Below are 22,650 nucleotides of genomic sequence, written 5' to 3' on the forward strand. Positions count from 1 at the left end.
GGACGTGGAAGACTTCTGCCGGCGCTGTGACATCTGTACAGCACGTAAAGGTCACCCTGATCGGTCCCGAGCTGAGCTCCAGCAGCTGACAGCAGAGGCACCAATGGAGAGAGTAGCAGTGAACATCATGGGCCCGTTTCCACGCACAGACAGAGGTAACCGATTTGTTCTGGTTGCCATGGACTACTTTACAAAATGGCCGGAAGCATATGCCATCCCAGACCAGGAAGGAGAGACTGTCGCAGATGCCCTGGTGGAGGGCATGTTTTCCAGGTTTGGTGCTGCTGAGGTCATTCACAGTGACCAAGGGAGGAACTTTGAGTCTGCTGTGTTTTCCGCCATGTGTGAGCGTTTCGACATGCGGAAGACATGGACCACTCCCTTACACCCCCAAAGTGATGGCTTGGTTGAACGTTTCAACAGGACCCTGGTGAAGCAACTAGCCATCCTCACCTCAGAACATCAGCGTGACTGAGACGAGCATCTTCCACTCGTTTTGATGGCATACAGGTCTGCAGTGCAGGACTCCACCTTATGCACACCTGCTTTGCTCATGTTGGGACGAGAACTACACACGCCAGCAGAAATGTCTTTTGGGAAACCCCCTGATGCCCTGGGGGCTCCACCTGGACCTGAATATGCCAGGAAGCTGGAGGACAGAATGGACACGGCTCATGCCTTTGCCCGCAATCAGCTACAGAAAGCTGGCATAAGGCAGAAGAGGAACTACAACTTGAAGGCCAAAGGCAAGGACTTCAAGGCAGGAGACCTGGTGTGGGTGTATAGGCCCAAGAGACTGAGAAAGCCTCCCTCCCATCTCTGTGACTTTGTGTGTGACCCCACGGGACGTGGGACTTTGTAGGGGGGAGGCAGTGTAGCGACTAACGTTGTTGGGGCTCTGTTATATGTGTTAATGTGTTCTGTGTTACATCGTTGCTCCAGTGTGATTGGATGAGTGTGAGAGTGGGCGGAGGAGCAGGACAATATAAGGGGGGTCGCGGGTGCATGAAAACATGATGAACGAGGGATGAGCGAATGAGAGTTATCATTGTCGTTTGTGCTATATTCGGCGTGGTTACGGCCGACAGTAACCGTTAAAAGTAATTAAAAAGCTCCACGGTTGGAAACGGTCGCCTCCGCTTCATCATTGCGTCCAGCAGGACGCTACAGTATGTAAGCACTATGCAGTTTAATTATTAAAAAAACAATAAAATGACAGATTTTCATCCGAGCTACCTGTTGAGGCATGCATAAACCCGAATCCCCTTTAGACTGAATAATATTGCTACGCTTGTCATTAGTCCACCATATTCATTCATTTATTTATTTTCCTGACCGCTTTGTCCCTTTCGGGGTCGCGGGGTGCTGGAGCCTAACCCAGCTACTGATGGGTGAAGGCGGGGTCCACCCTGGACAGGTCTCCAGTCTGTCTCAGGGCCTCAATCACACACCCATTCACTCTCACATTCACACCTAGGGGTAATTTAGAGTCACCAATTAACCTATGAAGCATGTTTTTGGACGGTGGGAGGAAGCCGGAGTCCCCGGTGAAAACCCACGCATGTACGGGGAGAACATGCAAACTCCACACAGAAAGGTCCCAAATCCCCCAGCTGGGATTCGAACCGGGGCCTTCTTGCTGTGAGGCGAGAGCGCTAACCACTGCGCCACCGTGCAGCCCTGTCTACCATATTGTTTTGGGAAACTGAGTTTTTCTTTTTTTTTTTTTTTTACTGTATTTTATTCTGCTGCACCACAGTACCTGAGTCCTCAGTTCATGGCTCTGTTAGACTATAGCTGGTCTCACAGTATGCAGTATTATTTGTGCCTCTAAAATAAAAATAAAAATCACAATTTTGAAATAAAATGTTGTGAGTACCATTTAAAAATACAACTTTCTAAATTGTAAAGGGAAAATATTAAATGTTTGTTTTAAAAATAATTTCTTCATTTGGTCACAAGATACATTTTTTCTATTTTTGACCTTTATAAACCTGGCTAATAGTGTGTCATGTCATATAGGTGTTTTCAGATGCATCCTTTCAAGTCGGGTTTTCTCTCAGTGTTCTCAACTCTGAGCTTGGAGTTACAAACCAGAAAATCACAGTCAAGAGGGCTCATGCATTTGACACTATAAATCATAAAAAATTATTGACCAAATTAACCAAATTCAATTTTTCCAGAAATTCAATCAAATGGATAGAATCATATCTTTCAAATAGATCTCAGTCTGTAAAAATAAACAATTCTTTCTCTTCTCCTCTCCCTCTCTCCACCGGTGTTCCACAAGGGTCCATCCTAGGCTCCTTGCTATTTTCTTTTTACATAAATGACCTTCCAACAGTCTGTTCCAATGTATTTATGCAGATGTATGCTGATGATACTGCAATTTATGCACATGGTAAAAACACGATTCATGTGGCTGAAATTCTCCCTGAAGCTATGGGTCATATTGCAGAATGGTTGGATCAGTCAAGCCTAAAACTCAATGTAAATAAGACAGTTGCAATGTTTTTCTCTAAATCAAACCGTATAGATGCACAGGCAGATGTTTTTGTTGCTGGAAAAAAAATAGAAGTTGTCTCAGAGTTTGAATATCTTGGGGTTTTATTAGACACAAAAATTACATTTAAGCCACAAATAAAAAGAGTGTGTAACCGTGTTAAATTTAATCTGTCAAATTTCAAATTTATTCGGTCACATTTGTCGCTGCAGTCTGCTATAATGTATATGCATGCAATGGTTTTGTCACACATGACATATTGTCTCACAACGTGGTCACAGACCAGCAAGACAGCATTAAAACCCTAGAGTCACTGTAGAAAAAAACAATTAAAATACTGGATAAGAAACCATTACGGTATCACCACTGTGCCATTTTACAAAAAACATAAACTGTTAAGCTGGGACAACTTTATTAAAAACACAAAACTCTGTTTGTTCTATAAAATCATAAATGGTTTGTCATCTCCTCCACTCAACCAGTTTGTCCAAGTACGAGCCAACTCACAAAGAGTGACACGAGGGTCAGTTAGAGGAGACTGCATAGTTCCTCTGCGGAGAAGTGCTTTCAGCCAAAATGCCTCTCAGTAACTGCAGCACAAGAATGGAACACTGTCCCTCAAAATATTAGAGAATTTTCTACTTTCAGTCTGTTTAAAAAGCACATTAGAAACTGGCTTTTATCGGAGCAAACTTGTACACATTGAATTCTAATATGCTTCCCCCTTTTAAGTATTCTGCAATAATGTCTTTTATATTTGTTTTAATGTTTTTTAATGTATACATACACATTTTTTGATTTTTTTATCAAAATGTAATTTAGGTGATTATCTTACATTTGTATTTTAATTGTTTATTCTTTTTATTGACCTTGATATTTTAAATGTTGCTTTTATTGATTGTTCTTAGATTGACAATTTTAACATTTGTCCAGGGACAACGGATGAAAAATAGCCGCTGGGCTAATTCTGGCTCATTGCATACAATGTGTTTAATGTGCACTGTCGCTAAAAAATAAATAAATAAATAAATAAAAGCTATAGTCCTGGGATTGGCATTTCTGTGGCATTTTTGTGACGATAAGCTCAGAGTTGAGAACACAAAATGCATCTGAAAATAGTTTTGTAAAATGTCATAAAATGAACGGGTTTGTGGAGGTCACAAATGCAAAAATGTATCTTGTAACACAAGGGATTTTTTTCTTTTTTTTTTGAAGTGGTTTATTTCAAGCAATTTAAAATATTCTTGTGCAATACAATCAATTGATAAAAGTTTACATCCATAAAGACTTGTCAAACACTGGATAACTAGACGTTAAACGATAGATTGCCTGAAAGGGAGTGGGAGGAAGTGAATTTATACAATCCCACCCCGGCTGGACTTTACCATTTCCTTTACATGTATTATCATTATCCGGTTCAGAACTAAAGATCAGATATTTATATCTTTCCAACATAGATTTGGGTTATTGGAGTCCAATCACATGACTGTAAGTGTATAAGCAGATCTATCAACACAATTCAGAGTGTTCAGAAAAAAATCATTATTATTATTATTATCATCATATTCAAATGTTATTTTGCTCCTTTAAATTGCTTTGACGTTCGCGATCAAGCACTTCTCAAAGTCTTTCATGCTTTTAATTATCAGTACCTTGGTGTCCGGTGGACCTAGCTGTTTAACGAAGATCCTGGAATTCAGAATCCATGTGCTGGTTATCTCCTGGTGCTTCATCAGCAGCCTGGCATGCTTTTCCAGTTCTGGATTCCTTTTAGTTAGATGGTGTTCTAAATGAACTGACATACCCTTCAGATTTTTTCTTTGCTTCATCAGAGCTGTCTTGTGCTTTTGACTCACAAACTTGATAAGGATCGCTGGTTTATCGGACTCCTGTCTCTTAGGAAGTGGGTGGCAGCAGTCGACGGAATTCAGATCCAAGGAAATTCCTTTGGATGTGAGAAATGATCTGACTTGACTCTCCACGCAGTCGTCTGAGGCTCCGGCAGCTCCGCTAGCTTCTGTGCTAGCTGTAGCTGCCTGAAGCTTAGCTCTGGATTTGAGATGAAATCCAGTGAGAATGACATTATTCATTCTTGCTTATTGTTCCACGTTGTCAACTCTTCTCTCCAGGAGGTCAAACCGATGATCTCGTTGTTCATTCCTCTCTTTTTCACGTCTGGTCTCTTCCATGAGTTCAGTGAGAGGAGCTAGTTTAGCTTTAAGTGCCAGCAGTGGAGCTAACTTAGCTTGGAGGTCTTCAAATGCTCTTTTCAGATCGGCAACTTCAGATGAGTCTTGCGTTTTCTTCGGGGCCATTGTTAGCTCTGTATATTGCAGAATTAATACTTTTTCTGAGGTAATTCTGGGATATTACAAGATTAAAATCACCTAAAGCTGTTGAAGCTGGAGAGAACTTGGAACACACGTCTTCTCGTAACCCGGAACGGGGGGGAATAAAGCACAGATGGGATTTGGAAGTTTCTATTCATTTGTTTTGAAATCTTAACTCTTGCTGGAGTGTAAGGTTTTGGATCATCTGTCTGTCCATCCTTCAACTCAACCATCCAGAGGGAGTCACAAACTCAGAAAGGAAAAGTGAACCTCCCTCTTCTACCTTTACCAGTCCAAGAAGGATGCTTAAGCAAAATACTGTATGAGGGGCCTGCTCCCTGTCGAACGTGCTTATAATGCCTATTGTGACCATATTTTGTTTTTTCTTTTTAATCTGTTTTTTGTGTTTTCTGTATCAGAGTGGGACCTCTTCATCTTTTTGTGGATCTTTGTGTGTCTGTCTGTGTGTATTTGTATCAGGTGTGGTGCTGGAAAGGGCGTGGCTCCCATTGGACCCAAGCTGAAGGAGGATGCCTTTAAAAGCACCTTGTGGCCCTCCAGCCCATGAGAAGGGAGTTGTGCTGCAACCTGGCTCCACTGCAGCTTGGTGTGTGTCTCCACATGATATTTTGTCTGTGTTGCACTTTGTAGTTTTTGTGGTTTTGTGTTCAGGCCCACTTTGTTGTATGCTTGGTTTAGTTATGTCTTAAAGAGAAACTGTAGGAGTGAACTGTCTTTTTCTTTTGCATATCTTTTCTCCTATTTATTTGGACAATGGAGGTAACTTAAACCAATGAGAGTGGGTGAAATCAAGCGCGTTTCAAGAAGTGGGTTAAGATGAACTCAGAATCAATCACTATAGCAACTGAGTCTGTGAGCGAAAACCTGGTCTGGAGCAGGTTTTCTTCAGGAAACTCAGAGTTCCTGCGGTCTCCACCCCTTTTTAAAGAGAAGGATGTTCAAATAGAACTTCCTCATTAACATTTAGAGAACATTCACATTAGAGACGTCACGGTTTCACCACACAGAAACCAAAATATCATGTTCATTCAAAGAGGGTGGATTAATCCAGAGGAAATGTTATTTACGTCGGGAGATGATTTTGAGGACCCGAGTTGATTCATTTTTATTTGAGCGACACTGTTTTTCCAGGGACTCGTTATTAATAATACTGTTTTCCTTTCCTCTATTAAAACCTTTAACAACAGAAATTTTTAAACCTTGAACACTGGAGATGCCTGTCAAATCATCTATTGTGCTAGAAGAGCTATAACAAATGCTAGCACAGTGATTACTGTGGCCGCCTTCCAATGTAGAGGTCGAAAAGTTTTATTGTGCTAATTTTTTTTTTCAATGTTTATTATTTAATTCTTGCAAATTAAAGTTAAATACTACTTATTGTAACATATTCCAGGCAGCTACAGAGTTTCTTTTTTGCTTGCGGTTATATTCTTGTGTGTGTGTGTGGTGGTGGTGGTGGTGGGGGGTGTTACGAAAAATGGCTTAACCTCTGACTTTGTTGACCTGCTGTTTAAACAGACCCCAGGGACGTTAGTGTTTGTCATTCTTCCAGTCATTCATTCTTCTTCCTGTCCACTTCGCCCCTTCCGGGGTCGCGGGGTGCTGGAGCCTATCCCGGCTGCTGACGGGTGAAGGGTTCACCCTGGACAGGTCGCCAGTCTGTCTCAGGGCCTCAATCACACATTCACTCTCACATTCACACCTAGGGGCAATTTAGAGTCACCAATTAACCTATGAAGCATGTTTTTGGACGGTGGGAGGAAGCCGGAGTCCCCAGAGAAAACCCACGCATGCACGGGGAGAACATGCAAACTCCACACAGAAAGGTCCCAGCCGGGAGTCAAACCGGGGCCTTGTCGCTGTGAGGCAAGAGCGCTAACCACCGCACCACCATGCAGCCCAATATTTGTCATTCTTCTGAAGGTAAATTTACAGTTAGGTGGGGTTTTGTTTGGTATTTAGGCCTTTGTTGGGTCTAAAGCCATCAGTCTAGACTTTAATTCTTTAACACCGGTGCTGTAGTGTTTATGTTCTTTGATTTACTGTAAGTTTTTAATTGTTAACATTAGGCCAATAAATAAGCCGCAAATTTATCGTTACCGGGGTATCATACCAATGTGGTATGATACCGCAAAAGTGGCGATAGTAAATAATAATAATAAGGCTAAGTTAATCTACTTGAAGTTAAAGTAGCGAATAAAAAAAGCCCTCCATAATTTCAACCAATCCCATGGACTCTTGACATTGGCCAGTCAAATTGAGCCCTCTAATGTCACGTGCTGGACGCGTGGTAGTGGTGGGGAAACAAAACAGATAAAAAAAAGAACGCGATCAACACTTGCAATGGCTGAGAGCTCAGAGGATGAGCTGCTGGCAAAAAGAAAAAGCACGTCGGGCATTTGGAATTACTTTGGATTTAAGACAGGCGACGTTCACCAAACACAGGTATTATGCAAAACATGGAGAACTCCTGTGGCAACCACCCGGGGAAACACCGCTAATCTTCGTCATCACCTTCAGCATAACCACCAAGATCTGTTCAATTACTTCATCTTGACTTTCGCTACCCAAGCGTCAGTCGGGAAAAAGAGTTCGACTGCCCAACAGACGTCTGTTTTTAAGAGTTTTGCTAGTGGAACCCCCTACGACAAAACGTCTAAGCGGCACAAGGAAATAACAGAGGCCATTTCCACTTTTTTGGCAAAGGACATGATGCCCATAAACTTAGTAACCCGACGTGGTTTCCTCAACATGATTAACAAACTGGACCGGAGATATGACATCCCGTCGCGTAATTACTTTTCCCAAGTCACGATTCCCCAGTTGTATGAAGGATGCCGGATGACAGTTGCGGAAGAATTAAGCCACGTTGGATTTTTTGTAAGTACCACAGACCTGTGGTCAAGCTGGACGACAGAACCGTGCTTGAGTTTTACGGTGCATTTTCTCACTATGGACTTCGAATTAAAAACACGTTGTCTGGAGACCGTCTATTTCCCGGATTCGCACACAAGTAAAAACATAGCGCAGGGATTACTTGATGTGATCACAAGCTGGAAATTTGGAGAAGAGCAGCAGGTGTGCATCACCACAGACAACGGTCCCAATGTCGTGAGAGCCACGGAGCTGAACAAGTGGGTCAGGCTTCAGTGTTTTGGACACAGGCTACACCTTGCAATCGGTAAGTTGATTTGGGATGTTTTTGTAATAATGAGAATTTATGTAAATTGTTATTAAACTGTTTGAATGGTGTCAACACGACCGTGTAAAAATAAGAAGAAAAAAAAATGAATAAGAAAATAGGCTAATTGATAAAATAGCGATCTTGTTTCTGACATTACATCCAATTTCACATTTTCAAAGTGTTCTTATTGACCTTATTCCTAGCCCCCATGAGCCTTTGCGTAAATTATGGGTGAAACTTCCGGTAGACACCGGAACTCGCATGCATTTACATTACAACTGTAGAGCCGACAGCGCAATTCCTTTTGTTTTGGATCTATAACTACATATAAATGTGGAAAAACCAGCTGTCATGACTTAAAAGAGGCGACGTAAGAACTCCGGTGCTGCTAAAATTGAGGGATTGGAGGATGACCTTAAAAAACATAACATTTAGTAGCATTTTTAGCTACTGGTTTTAGCTATTTGTCAATTCAGCTGCAGCAGGTGGTGAAGCGATGAACAATCTTAAAAGTTCACATCATAATTCTTTATTTCTGCCTATTTGTGCTAAAAGTTCACATCATAATTCTTTTTTTATGCTTATTTCTGCCAGAGTTAGCACACAGTGCTGATCAATTGTAACGTTATCTCTTCACGTGCTTGTGTTTACATGCTGCGATGAGGGATGCATCGCGGTGAAGCTTTTGTCCGTTTCATGTTTTGACAAAGTCAGCTGCGGTTTAAACATATGTAATTTTGAATATCTGATACCAGGAGATGCAGCAATTACACACCAAATATCTTTTCTGCTCTTGTGACACTGCTGTCAGCAGCGCGGTTAAGCTAGTTTCATATTAAACATTCGTCACACATTCAGTAATGAACGGCAATATTTCTCAATCGCCTTTAATAAAAAACACCACAAATGTTTTTCCTGAGAGATAATAAAACAATCAACATTCCACATTACTTTCAGCAGCAGCTCGGGCAAAGCGCTCCGGCTCCGCTCACATTGCAGCGGCGTTTGTGGTGGTCTGCTCGTTACGTGGATCGTGAATAATGAAAACGAGTCATGTGAAACATTTATTGTTTTATCATCTGTCAGTAAAACATTTTTTGTGGTTTTTTTTTGCAAAGGCGTTTGAGAAATATCTCCGTTCATCGCTGAATATGTGACGAATGTCGAATATGAAACTAACTTAACCGCGCTGCTGTCAGGTCTCTGCAGTACCCGGCGTCTCTTCTTCTCTGGTGTTCTGGAGTAACCCGACCATAATGTTGGATACGGATTTTCCTCCGTGTACTTTATCCTCAAAATGAAAGATTTAAAATGTTCAGCCACATCCTTCTGACTTCATCCTCGCCCGGTAGACGGTAAAATCTGTACCGAGGAGGGCAGCTGCACTCCCTCTTCGTCAGCAGCCCATGTCCCACAAAACGCTCCACAAATGTAATTTAGTTTGGTTGTTAGTACAACCACGAGCTGCAAAACATGCGCCTGAACTGCGCAAAGACATTTTTGAAAACTTTGAGGGATTAAGTAAAACACGCTTTTAAAGTTTGTATGCACCGCTAAAGCTAACAAAACCGCCACTTTCAGTGGAAACAAATGGAGCCGTGTAACTTCCGGTTGCTATGCCGGAAGTTGCACCCATAATCCCTTTTACATGAGAGGCCCCAGGAATAAGGTCAATATAGTTAAACTGAACTGTATCATTTTAAAAGTAAAATGAAGTAGAAAAAGGTGGTGGGGGGGGGAGCAGAAGAAATACCTAGACATAAATAAAAAACATTTACAGTTGGGTATGTTACATAGAGTAAAGTAAAGTTTTTCCTCATATAATGAAACAATTTTCAGGATTTAAACGAAATTGTACTTTAAAAAAAAAAAAGACAGAAGTTTTATAGTATGGTGCATTGCAAATAATTACATTTAGCAAAATTGGCACCATTTGGCTTTATATTTTAGAATAGTTTTTATTCCAAATGTTTTTACAAATGTTTTAACTATTAATGTCTTATTTTTTTGTGTCCTCCTCTTATTCTAGAAAGTTCCATCAAAGATGATGCTCGCATCACTCGAGTCATTGGGCTTTGTAAAAAGTTAGTTGGACATTTTTGTCACAGATGGAAAGCCAAGACGGCATTGAAAAAATCCCAGAAGTACCACAACCTCCCAGAGCACACGCTGCTCACTGAATGTCCAGCAAGGTGGGGTTCCAGTTAGAAGATGGTTGAAAGAGTCCTGGAGCAGCAGTGGGCCATTTCTGATGTCCTCTCAGCAGACAAGAAATCAAGACATTTGATTCCTACATGGCAGGATCTTGACATGCTGGAATCCATCAATTGGGCATTACATCCTTTGCAAGACTTCACAGATGCTCTGTCAGGTGAGAGTTATGTTAGTGTTTCATACGTGAAACCAGTTCCCCATCTGATGAAGACATCAGTGCTTGCTGAAAAGGACACAGACAGCGACTTGACAAAATCCATCAAGTCTGGTGGTACCGGCTCGTGTCCGGCGCCGCGTCCCGAGAGCTGCGGACCCCCGACGTTCTGAACATTTAAACGGGGGACGTTTTAAATGGAGTTTAAACAATCAATGTAATTCCAGTCGAGCAGCTCGCCGCTTTTCTCCTTCAGAATCAACTGGAATTATCATGCTATCGGTTAAATATAGCATGATAAAGTTACAGTATGTTAAATATTTTAAATATTTAACATATATTTAAATATATTTTAATATTTTCTGCTTAAACTGACGAGGCCTCAGGTGTTAAAGGGTTGAGAAAATCTCAATTGAGAATTTGGAGCTTTACTGTCGTTTAAGGGGGAACACACCAAAACCTCAGTCCACTTTAGTCTGCTACTGTTCAGTGTTTGGTCAGACGAGGGCTTAAAGTTGATGTCTTAAGTCCAATTGCCTATTGCTGCCTTGTAACGCCAACACAGAAGAAACAGAGAACAGATCTGAAATCCAAAAAAGCCATCTCAACTTTTTGTCCTAATGAAAATAAGTTAATGTCTGAAAAAAAAGAGAAAAGGTCACTATAAGTTTGGCATGCTGCTGCAATGACCAAAAGTAATAATCTCACATAGATTATGTATTGCCCTCAGTGATATTACTTACAAATACAAGCTCTTTTGCTATGAACCAAACATCGGATTCAAATTTCTGAAACTCTAATTACTTCAGGAATTATATGTATTTGGACATGGAAACTTTCTTACTACTGCTTCATTTTGCTTGGGTATCACTTAAACTGTCATGAATCTCCACAATTTCACATTATATTCAGAAACGTTTCTTTGCAGGTACAATAGGTCTGATTCTGAATATAAAAGGGCAAAAAGTTTGATACCATTTGATGCTACTTTAGAAGTAATTATTTGCCAAATCTGTATAATTATGAAAAAAAGGCATATGTTCCAGGTTCTGCTAAACCAGGGGTCACCAACGTGGTGGCTGCGGGCACCAGGTAGCCCCCAAGGACCACACAAGGGGCCCTCTGGTTTCTTTTTCAAAAATAGCACAACTCACTTGTGAGCTGCATCTAAAATTACATTTTATTCTGTTGCTATTTTTTTTTTATTACACTTGAATTTACATAGATTTAAACATTGAAAGATCTTAAAAATATGTTGATGATACATGAACTTTAGATAAGTTTAGGTGACCTCTGACCTACACCAGTTCAAAGATCATTCATTTATTTAAAAATGCTGCAAATTTAGTCATTCGTTAAAAATGTGTACGTTGATTTTTCTTTAACATAACTGATAAACATGGTACAACATAGTGAGAATGGGCCATTTTTCCCATGAAATGTAAGTGATCATCTGAAAATATAACAATTATTGAGATTAATAAAGTGTTGAATATTGATATTTGTTTTCTAGCTTGTTGTCATTGTTGATAATTATGGTGATAAATCAGTGTCTTTACATAGAGGAGAATCATTATTCATTATTAATAAAGTATAACTAACTATAACTAAGCAAAATGTGTTATTTCAAAATGGTAGCCCTTAATATGACTCAGTACCAGGAAGTAGCTCTCAGGTTGGTGACCCCTGTGCTAAACCCTAAATTCAAAACTCAGCCTGACTCAGATGGTGAAGGAGAAAGTGTTTCACTTATGTATACTAATGGTCTTAGTTTATTTAAATGAATGAAAAAATTGGGCTGCAAGGTGATGTGGTGGTTAGCAATGTAGGTTCATAGTGAGAAGGTCCAGGTTTGAATCCCGGCTCGCTCGGCCCTGAGGTGTGGGTGTGGTTCAGCAGATGACGGTGGGACCGCCAGTAGCGTGAAGGAGCGGATGATCGTGTGATGGGTGATGCTTGTCTGTTCTCTTTGTGGATTATACCTTCAAGCATTTTTCTCAGAAAGTTTCCCAAGAGCTGGATTATCTTCTTTTTCCTGATCATCGTCTTCCTGATGGGAAGGCGTTTCACATAGCAGATGAAGCAGCCTTCCAAAGGTCACATGAGCTGGACAGACTTTATTTCCTTTTCTTTTGCTAGCAAAACTCTGGGACTTGGGGTTTGGACTGAGGGGGTACGATGGACTATTTGTTTGTCATCTGTGTGGGGGTGTGTCATCTTTGGTCTGGTTTGGTTTGTATAACAGTGTTTCCCAACCCTGGTCCTCAGGGCACACTGTCCGGCATTTTTTTTAATCCAACCCTGTTCAAACACACCTGCCTCTGATGACCGTCATTGTCAGGCTTCTGCTGAGCCTGATGATGAGCTGAATCAGGTGTGCATAAGCAGGGCAACATGGAAAACATGCAGGACAGTGTGCCCCGAGGACCAGGGTTGGGAAACACTGATGTATGGCATGTTCTTTCATGAATGTAAAGACCACATGGGAATGCTCGTAAAGGCTTTGCTATGAGTATTTAACATTGTGTTAGAGTTAAATGAAATATCATAACAATGAATTAACCCACGCTTTAAAAGGTTATAGTGACGTCCCTCCAGAGATGAGGAGGGATTGTTACAAAGTATAACTTGCTGTGTTTTTCTTATATGGAAATGTTTAGATGTTTCCTTAAAAAATGGGCTGTAGATCTTGACATGATAACAATCCAGTATGAGCCATAAGTCTTAATTTACCAGTTAGAAAAATTACACACTGATTTTTTTTTATGTTATTGTTACTATCACCATCGATCCATCCATCCATCCATCCATCTTCCTCCGCTTCATCCGGACCGGGTCGCTGGGGCAGCAGTCTAAGCAAAGATGCCCAGACTTCCCTCTCCCCGGCCACTTCCTCCAGCTCCTCTGGGGGGACCCCGAGGCGTTCCCAGGCCAGCCGAGAAACATAGTCTCTCCAGTGTGTCCTGGGTCTTCCCCGGAGCCTCCTCCCAGTGGGACATGCCCGGAACACCTCACCAGGGAGGCGTCCAGGAAGCATCTGGATCAGATGCCACCTCAACTGGCTTCTCTCAATGCGGAGGAGAAGCGGCTCTACTCCGAGCTCTCTCCGGGTGATCGAGCTTCTCACCCTATCTCTAAGGGAGCGTCCAGACACCCTACGGAGAAAACTCATTTCAGCCGCTTGTAGTCGGGATCTTGTTCTTTTGGTCACGACCCAGAGCTCATGACCAGGTGAGTACTGGAACAAAGATCGACCGGTAAATTGAGAGCTTTGCTTTCTGGCTCAGCTCTCTTTTCACCACAACGGACCGGTGCGGCAAATGCAAAATGGCGGACGCCGCTCCAATCCGCCTGTTGATCTCACGCTCTGATCTTCCATCACTCGTGAACAAGACCTCAAGATATTTAAACTCCTCCACCTGAGGCAGGAGCACTCCACTCACCGAGAGTGGACAAGCTACCTTTCTCCGGTAGAGAACCATGGCCTCAGATTTAGCGGTGCTGACCCTCATCCCGGCCGCTTCACACTCGGCTGCAAACCGCTCCAATGCATGTTGGAGGTCCTGGCTCGATGGAGCCAACAGAACAACATCATCTGCAAAGAGCAGAGAGGAAATCCTGTGGCCCCCAAACCAGATCCCCTCTGGCCCCTGGCTGCACCTAGAAATTATGTCCATAAAGACTATGAACAGAACCGGTGATAAAGGGCAGCCCTGCCGGAGTCCAACATGCACCGGGAACAGGTCTGACTTACTGCCGGCCATGCGAACTAAACTCCTGCTCCGGTCGTACAGAGACCGGACAGCGCTGAGTAAGGCTCCCAGGACCCCATACTCCCATAATATCATAATAAATATAAATAAATGAACAATTTGTTTTTGGCATAAACAAACCATAAACATAGAGAGAAAATATCCAATCATTAATTTTCTTTACCCACTGTATCCAGAACCTACACAGGCTACTTCTGTGAAAAGGTGGGGTCTACTAGGGCTGGGTGATATGGCAAAATAAGAAAATCATGATTTTTTAAATATTATTTCACAATTTAGATTTTTTCACGATTTCTTTAAAAAGATTCAAATTGACATAAAAGGAATTATAATGACAATAGTTGAAATAAGTAAACACGTTTTTAACAATTACTTTGGATTTATTCAAATTTTAATTTCAAATGTAATAAAAGTATTAGTGTAACGGATCACAAAACTAACGGTTTGAATCGTGTCATGGTCTTAGGGTCACGGTTCATCTTACTCAAAAGGTAAAAAAAAAAACAAAAAAACAAAAAAACAGCAAAAAACAAGGAAATAAAAGCTAAATATATTTTTGGAAATGCTTGAAATTATATATTCAATAAGCATACAAAGTACTTTATGCACAATATTTATATCATCAAAACATTTGGTCAATGAGGCCTATTTGTTAAACAAAACATATTTAAACTTTGAACACAAACAGCATGCTAAAACATTTCTGATTACATTTACATGTTTTTAGACCAAATCTACAAAAACGAGAGAAAAGAATACTTAAAAATAGTGTGGAAAATACCAATTCTATCTGGAGTTCCCTTAAGATACAAATGTCTCGTCCCACCCCCCTAATGTCCAAATTAAATCATGAATTAAACAGTTAAAATGATTTTTAACTCATTGGGAGATTTTTTGAATCCAGAAATGGAAATGTGTACTGATGCTTTTACTCAGCTCTTAGAATTAAATAAACCTGATATTTACTGATCAGCGTCTTTCATTATGAAGCTGAGAAAAGCTTTTGACGGAGGCTCCTCCTACACGCGGCGGGAGTTTCAGTCGAACAGACTTTAAGATAACTGCAAAGCAGTTACTTAAGAGCTTGTTAAAACAAAGACGATTTGCATGAATTGGACACGAACTCCATTCGATGTGAACGGACAGTTGATTTAAATTATGTTAGCGCAAGGCGCGCGCGTAGGGGGTGGGGTGGTCCGTGGTACACACGTGTGCCAGTCAACAAGCTTTTGCCTTCTCGCTCTTGCAGCTTTTCGTAGAAGATCATGATAAAACGATCTCTCAAAAATGACACATTGTCAGCTTTGGAGATCGTAAGATGGTTTTACAGTGGTGGACAAAAGTGTTGGTACCCCTCAGTTAAAGAAGGACAAACCCACAATTCTCACTGAAATCACTTGAAACTTACAAAAGTAACAATAAATAAAACACCTGTGATGTCAATTAAAGGACACACCTGAGTTAATCATGTCACTCTGGTCAGATAGTTTTCAATCTTTTATTGAGGTACCATCATTTTTGTCCAGGCCTGTTTCATTAGTTTGTTTTTTAAAATAATTATGTTAATCAACAATTCAAAAGTGATGGCTGATATTGATTGTTTAATTTTCAATTTTTTTATTTATTGTTACTTTTGTAAGTTTCAAGTGATTTCAGTGAGAATTGTGGGTTTGTCCTTCTTTAACTGAGGGGTACCAACACTTTTGTCCACCACTGTATATTGTCATATTGCCCTCCCCTAGGGTCCACTCAGGACAGGTCACAAGCCTGCTGAATCACGTACCCACATGAATCATGTTATTGGACGACCATGGGAAGAAGCCGGAGTGCCCGGAGATAACCCATGCATGCGCAGGGGGAACATGCAAACTCAAGACAGAAAGGTTCCAACAAGGGTTTAAAATGAGGCCTTCTCATTGTGAGGCGAAAGTGCTAACCACTACACCACAGTGCAGCCCAGGAAATATGGTTTATAAGTTTTAACAGAGGTTAACATGACTTTCTTTCAAAATAAGACACCATGTGCTACATAGGATCCTCTCACGGCAACAAATGTAGTAATGATGTAGTGTAATGTCGATAGTGAAAACAAATATTTATTTTACCATTTTTGGTGCATCTAAGACAGAAATTCATAAACATGATGAATCAAAATGAAATCAGTGACCCCCCCCCCCCTTACTGACTCTTTCAAACCAGGGAGGCAAACTTAAAAACCTTGAATTTATTCAAAAAACAGAAACTCCTCCTTGTAATCTGACACGCCTATATGAATTCTGGATGCGCTTACTGACCTCAGATTGGTTTTCTGTGAGATACTGTGCTAAAAAAAAGAGTTTGAGTGTGACTTTGGAGGGGTGCAAGGATGGATGGAATGTTGGAATACTCCAGCTATCCTGGTTTCTCCTGCCTGGTGGAATGATGTGGTTTGTCCTTCAGCTGTTTGTAAATGAGATGAATGAAGTTTGAGTTAGTTTACTTTACTCATAATACTTTACTACTTGCTTCACTTTTACATTACAGTTAGTTTTCAAAATCAATACCTTTTTTCTATCTTAAAGAATGGGGTCAAAGAGCCCCATGTGGCTCTGGAGCCTCAGGTTCCAGACCCTTCCAGAGGCGACTCTCATGTGAAGTTCTCTTATGGTTAATAAAATACTGCTGCTGTTCACTTACATCACTTTTAGCAAGCTCTTAGATGGAGAGATTTGAGTGAAAAACTCAGATTTCTCCTCATTCTTTCTGTAGCATGCTTAATGCTCTTTTGAGGGAGATGTGAAGGCAGATGCTGTGATTGACTTTTAGTTTCAATAGAACACTGTCAGCAGTTGACTGCTGCATGAGCTCTGGTGAGTTTTCATCCACAAGTATTTGAAGTGTGTTTCTTAACCGTTGGACTTCATTTACCCATGAATGAAGGTATGAATTGTTTTTTTTATATGTTTGTCGGAACCCTTTGGTTAGTCATGGACCAGCTGATACTCACCAAAATGAGAATGAATGATTAGCTTGAACTCTTGAGCCAAAGAAAACATAAGGCTTTCAAAGGGGCACACACTTTGGCAGCAACACAAAAAAATATTTTTAAGAAGTCTTCGAAATATTCTCTGAATGATACTTGAAAAAAATGTTTGGTCAATAGTTGCTGCTAGAGAAATCATCAGTGGTTTTGTGTTCATATGTTGTGCAGTCTTCAATTGTCCACGTTGCTATTGTGCAGAATGGACACATTGAAGCCACTAGTAAATGTTTGCCTCACTTTAGTCTGCATTTACAAAGGTAAAAAATAAAGGCAGGTTTACTTCTTGTTTTTTTCAGAATATCAAGTAAATGTGATAAAAATACATTTTAAATATAATCATGATTTTTCAAAATATTCTGTTTGATTTTCCATTTCCTTATTTATCCCACAGAAAAACTGCCACATCGACCTAAAAAGATGGTTAAATGGGTTTGAGAGAAACTGTGACCACTTTTGAAAGCCTTACTCTGGAAGACTGATAAGCTGCTTTTGGTCCTGGTAGACTGTTTTCTTAGGTTTCTGGGGTCATTAGTATCTTTCTTTTATTAGAATAAAATGTTTAATATGACAACACGTTTTTTTTTTTAGCTACAAAATGTACATATACATTGTGCATACATAAAAACAGTCAAGATCTTTAGGATAAACAAGAATTTAGAAAAAGAAAGATTTTACATCTGTGGATTCCTGCATGATTGGAGCTGAACAATGTTGTTTCCTGTGAGTTTGTAACAGATAAATGGCTGCTCTTGTTCAGATTTTCAACTGGGCCACACGTTCCAGTGCTGCTGGTCATTTGTTTGCCTAACTCTCTTGTGGAGCAGCAGGTCTGTGGAGTTCAGTTGCTGAACCGAAGGAGTGAAAGTCTTGGAGATGAAGAAATTAACTTTTGCGGTAGTTAGAGGAGAAGAAGTATGGATGTTTGCAGGATAGAAACAAAGAAAAGCAGAGCGGGTGCTGTATGGTATGGGTCATGCAGTGCAGCAGGCCTCTGCCATGTGTGTTCATGTGATCCTAAAGTATAGTAGCTCCAACCCTTTTAAAACAATTTATTAACAACAGCTTCAAGTCAGATGTTGTACAGTCATGGCCAGAAGTTTTTAGAATGACACAACTATTAATTTGTCCAAAGTCTGCTGTTTCATGGAAATGTATACTCCAGAATGTTTTGAGAAGTGATCCACTCAACTGCAATTATTTTCATAGTCCCTATTTGCCTTGAAAATGAACTTTATCACTGAAACCAAATTTCCACTGCATTTCAGCCCTGCCACAAAAGGACTAGCTAACATAATTCCAATCAAAGCTTTTGATACTTGTGAAGTGCTTCTAACTGTATATCATTATACAATTGAAACATCTGACAAACACCTAAAAATCCTGAAGGAACAGACCTTGTGGAAATGTAATATTTGTGTCATTCTCAAACATTCTGGCCATGAATTTATGTCAAAATAGAAAAAAGTAAAATAGTGGGTCAAAATAAAAAAAGCAAAATAGAGGAGAGGATAATATGGGTAATGAAAGGTGTCTGAAGTTTTTCTTGAGGTCATTTGAGATGATGGTTAAAGTCTAGCTTGGCTCCATGGTGACAGCAGAATTCCTCACGTTTCTTATCTCGCTGGCGCCATTGGGCCTAAATGAATAAATGCAAAGAAACCAGTCTTTATCTCACTATTAGGTCTGTGGCAACGTCACTGTGATGAAAGAGCTACTTAAATTATTAACCGGAACGCCAAAAACATGTTTTTTATGCATGGCTTGTTTTGTATTAACATAGAGGTAATTATCTGTGTCACCAAATATCTTTATGATACGATATTGTGGTTGACTTAAACTGGGATGTCCAAACCAGGCCTCGATGGCCGCCCTCTTGCAGGTTTTTGAGAACGTCTGCCTTATTTGATGTTGATTGCATGAATCAGGTGTATCTAGCCAATAATTAGCTTCAACGGCTGGTGGTTAGTGAACTTATAGGACATCGGCCCTCGAGGCTTTGACTTGGGCACCCCTGGCTTAAAATGATACAGACACGTCAGACGACTTTTTTACCTTTTCAAGCTGTGCACTTTGTTTGGATTTATAGAGGAATTCTCCTACAGCAACACATATAGAGAGGACCAGCCCAGCCGCCAAGACAATGAAGATCCCGCCGATATTCTGCACCCCAAGGGCATTGGCCTCCTTACTCTCCTCCTCCGGACAGCCGTTGCCTCTCCACCATTTTTCTTTCATCATATGTAGCTTCCCTTCTTCCTGGAGCTGCAGGATGGCGATAGTGATCTTATCTCTGAAGGGAGAACCTGATGGACCAGAGCACAAGATCAGCATCAACAATCATTTTGACTCAATCTTTCCTTGTAAAAAATGGGCACATATTTAAAGTCCTCCTCTGATGAAAGTCCTGTTTTTAGAGTTTTTAACATGTCTGTTTCATTTTATTTCTAAAAAGAACAAATGTAATAAGACATCATTTTGTTTTTGCATTTCTGAGTATTTCTCCTTTTAAATCAATCAAACTGTCTTGGACAGACTCTGTCTGAATGAATGATCTTCTTTCCATCAACAGCTCTGCTGCACATGCACTAAACCCTCATCTGTTCCTAGTGTCTAGTTCAGGTTCTGGAGAAGAGAAGATGGTATCTTCACATTGACTGCAGTCAAATGAGCCGCCGTTCACATTTCTGTGGTCAAATCAGCATCACTGGATTTTTGGTGTGAGTTTCATCCAATACTTACGGTAGCAGGACTGAGAACGCTGGAAAATCTCCACCAGACTCCACGGAGCTTCTTGATGTGACCACGGAAATGTGAACGGCGGCTCATTTGACCGCAGTTGGAAAGGATTGTAAATCAATGAAAGAGCATTTTGATGTTAGCTTTGATTATTTTATCAAGAACTCTGAGAAACCAATGATTGAATGTATTGATCACAGTCAATAAACATTGGAGAATTAGCTAAAAGAGTCTTTGGTGAACTGGAAGGAGAAAGAATCAGGATTTTGGAGGTTCTGTCCATGAAGATCTTCACTTCCTCGTCCAGCTGACATCTGGATCAGAACCATACGGCTGGACATTACCCAGATTGATGGATGTTTTTATGTAGCAGAGGGAAGATTTACACTAGAGCAGTGTTTTTCAACCAGTGTGCCGCAGTACACTAGTGTGCTGTGAGAGATGGTCTGGTGTGCCGCGGGAAATTATCCATTTTCACATATCTAAAACATTTACCATCACTATGGTATCAGCTCTGTGTTCATCCAAATGGCCCTGATTTAACACTGGTAGATAGTTTTGAATATGCAAGATGGTGAAAAACATTTTTCTTTGATTCTATAAATGACTCTTTAATCAGAATGATGTAACCACAATCCGGCCGCAAAACCAGCCGCAAGCTTTGCTTGAAAAGTCCCGCCCCCTTCAACTGTCTCCGCCAATCATTGTTGGAGGCTTGATCACATGTCATCAATCTGACCAATCAGAAGTAGTTAACCTCCTCACTTCCTTGTTCTGATTCGGCTCATAAAGTCTCTCAGTTCCAACTAAAATAACAGCTAAAGCTCGTGTTTAGTGGTGTAGCTTCCAGCGGGATCCGACGTCAGACGGTTTAAAAAGTGAACAAAAGAATGAAGCTCAGAAACGACAGTATGCCGGCATCTGCGGGAGTTTGACAGGGGGGCGCGGGACAAACCCGGGATCATGCCATTTCTGTTAGTTACTAAACTGTTGATCGGAGGACCGTCAGTGACCGTGATATCCACACAGAGAGAAAGGGAATATTTAATTAAACCTCATGAATTGTGATGGAAAAATATTTAACAGGGATGAAAAGAAATGGAGAGAAAGAGAAAGTGCGCAGGCTGGGGGAAGGGGCTTATACGTGCAGCAGCGCACAGGCCAAACAGAGAGAGAGTTATAACAACACAAAACGTAAAGAAAATGAGAAACATTAGAAAAGAAGAACAAACTGGAACCATTTGAGTTTTCTTGATAGTATGAAGGAACAGAGTCTGCAGGAAATAATTCTATATAAGAACAAATATTCTCTCTCTCTATATATATTTATGGCTGGACAATCAACCTGTCCAGACACCTGAGAACTGAGAGAATCTTCTCTAAAACAGAGCAGATCATCACTGAGAGAAGAAAGCAGATGACATCCTCAAAGCTGAAACTCTTTTGTCTTTCTTAATGTCAATGTGAATAAAAGTCTTGATTTAGTGGTTTTTGCACAATTTAATTTGTATTTTGGGTTGTGGTTGCAGAGTTTTATGTAGTTCACTTCAAATGTGTTTAAAAAGAAAAAAGCTTAAAATGCGTAGAGTTAAAGACTGAATAGTTAATAGTTAGTTCTTTTATAATTAATTTTGTACATTCTATCTTGAAGGGATAAATAACAGCATATACATCATTTACACTTTATATGAATAAAAACATATTTACATCTTGGATTTTGTGCATAATCTTATATAGTAGTTGATAATAAATTAAATATAGCAAAAACAACCTAAAATCAATTTAGTAGCAGAAAGAGCCACTGTTTACAGAGAGCTAATGCAAAAGAACTAAATGAGAAGAGACAGAATTCATCACTATTGTGGAGGGAAACCAGGAAAGACCGTAGTTTTTACTTTGTCGGAAAGATTTGGAAGGATTCTTAAAAAAAAAAAAAAAAAAAAAGTTCCTATAAACTGATTATTTAGAATTTTTTAAAGATTTTTTTAGTCATACTTTAATGATAATATATGTAGACTGTTTTGAAGAGATATACGCTTAACTTGAGCGAATTGACTAATGATAACGATGATATTTGCAGCAGAAAGTTGTAGTGGAGGGAGTGAATTGAGATTGAGAAACACTGGGTTAAAGTGACAGCACCTCTGCACTGCAATGGCGCTTCCTGATTATTTAAATAAATGTACACTAGATTGTGGAGGGAATGAACACCAGTACAGACTAAAATGTTTTACCTTTTTGATGCTAGTGTGCCGCGTGATTTTTTTCATGGAAAAAGTGTACCTTGGCTCAAAAAAGGTTAAAAAACACTGCTCTAGAGAGACACAGCAGAGGTGGGACCAAGTCATTGTTTTGGAAGTCTCAAGTAATTGTCAAGTCTTTGTCCTCATGTGCGAGTCAGGTCCCAAGTCAAAAGTACAGTCATGGCCAGAATTTTTGAGAATGACACAAATATTACATTTCCACAAGGTCTGTTCCTTCAGGATTTTTAGGTGTTTGCCAGATGTTTCAATTGTATAATGACATACAGTTAGAAGCACTTCACAAGTATCAAAAGCTTTGATTGGAATTATGTTAGCTAGTCCTTTTGTGGCAGGGCTGAAATGCAGTGGAAATGTGGTTTCAGTGATAAAGTTCATTTTCAAGGCAAATAGGGACTATGAAAATAATTGCAGTTGAGTGGATCACTTCTCAAAACATTCTGGAGTATACA

At 40.3% G+C, this 22,650-nt stretch overlaps 2 protein-coding genes across 4 annotated transcripts in view; one reads left to right on the plus strand and one right to left on the minus strand.

Annotated features, from left to right (window-relative positions):
* Positions 1–22,650, minus strand: part of grik2 (glutamate receptor, ionotropic, kainate 2) — a 382,659-nt gene that overhangs the window by 20,255 nt on the left and 339,754 nt on the right. The window contains exons 16-17 of one of the 3 annotated variants that reach the window (XM_024267614.2): positions 19,254–19,504; positions 18,810–18,837 (exon numbers count right to left, since the gene is read on the minus strand). In XM_024267614.2, the coding sequence (XP_024123382.1) occupies positions 18,810–18,837; positions 19,254–19,504 (279 nt within the window). Of the gene's footprint in view, positions 1–15,871; positions 18,838–19,253; positions 19,505–22,650 lie in introns of those variants that run through there. The other 2 variants (XM_036215863.1, XM_024267615.2) reach the window with 2 other exon arrangements.
* LOC112143557 (zinc finger BED domain-containing protein 1) lies at positions 7,436–10,516 on the plus strand. The gene is made up of 2 exons (XM_024267616.2): positions 7,436–8,035; positions 10,068–10,516. Exons 1-2 carry the CDS (start codon positions 7,564–7,566, stop codon positions 10,244–10,246), a joined length of 651 nt encoding a protein of 216 aa, XP_024123384.1. The 5' UTR covers positions 7,436–7,563; the 3' UTR covers positions 10,247–10,516.

This window comes from Oryzias melastigma, linkage group LG16, assembly GCF_002922805.2.
Source record: "Oryzias melastigma strain HK-1 linkage group LG16, ASM292280v2, whole genome shotgun sequence".
NCBI lineage: Eukaryota > Metazoa > Chordata > Actinopteri > Beloniformes > Adrianichthyidae > Oryzias > Oryzias melastigma.

What these genes read in the sequence shown, in the direction of transcription:
- LOC112143557 (XM_024267616.2), top strand. Translation starts at nt 7,564, where the DNA reads ATGATGCCCATAAACTTAGTAACCCGACGTGGTTTCCTCAACATGATT. An exon ending in CAGGCTACACCTTGCAATCG is followed by an intron (nt 8,036 to 10,067) that starts GTAAGTTGATTT and finishes CTCTTATTCTAG; the next exon opens with AAAGTTCCATCAAAGATGAT.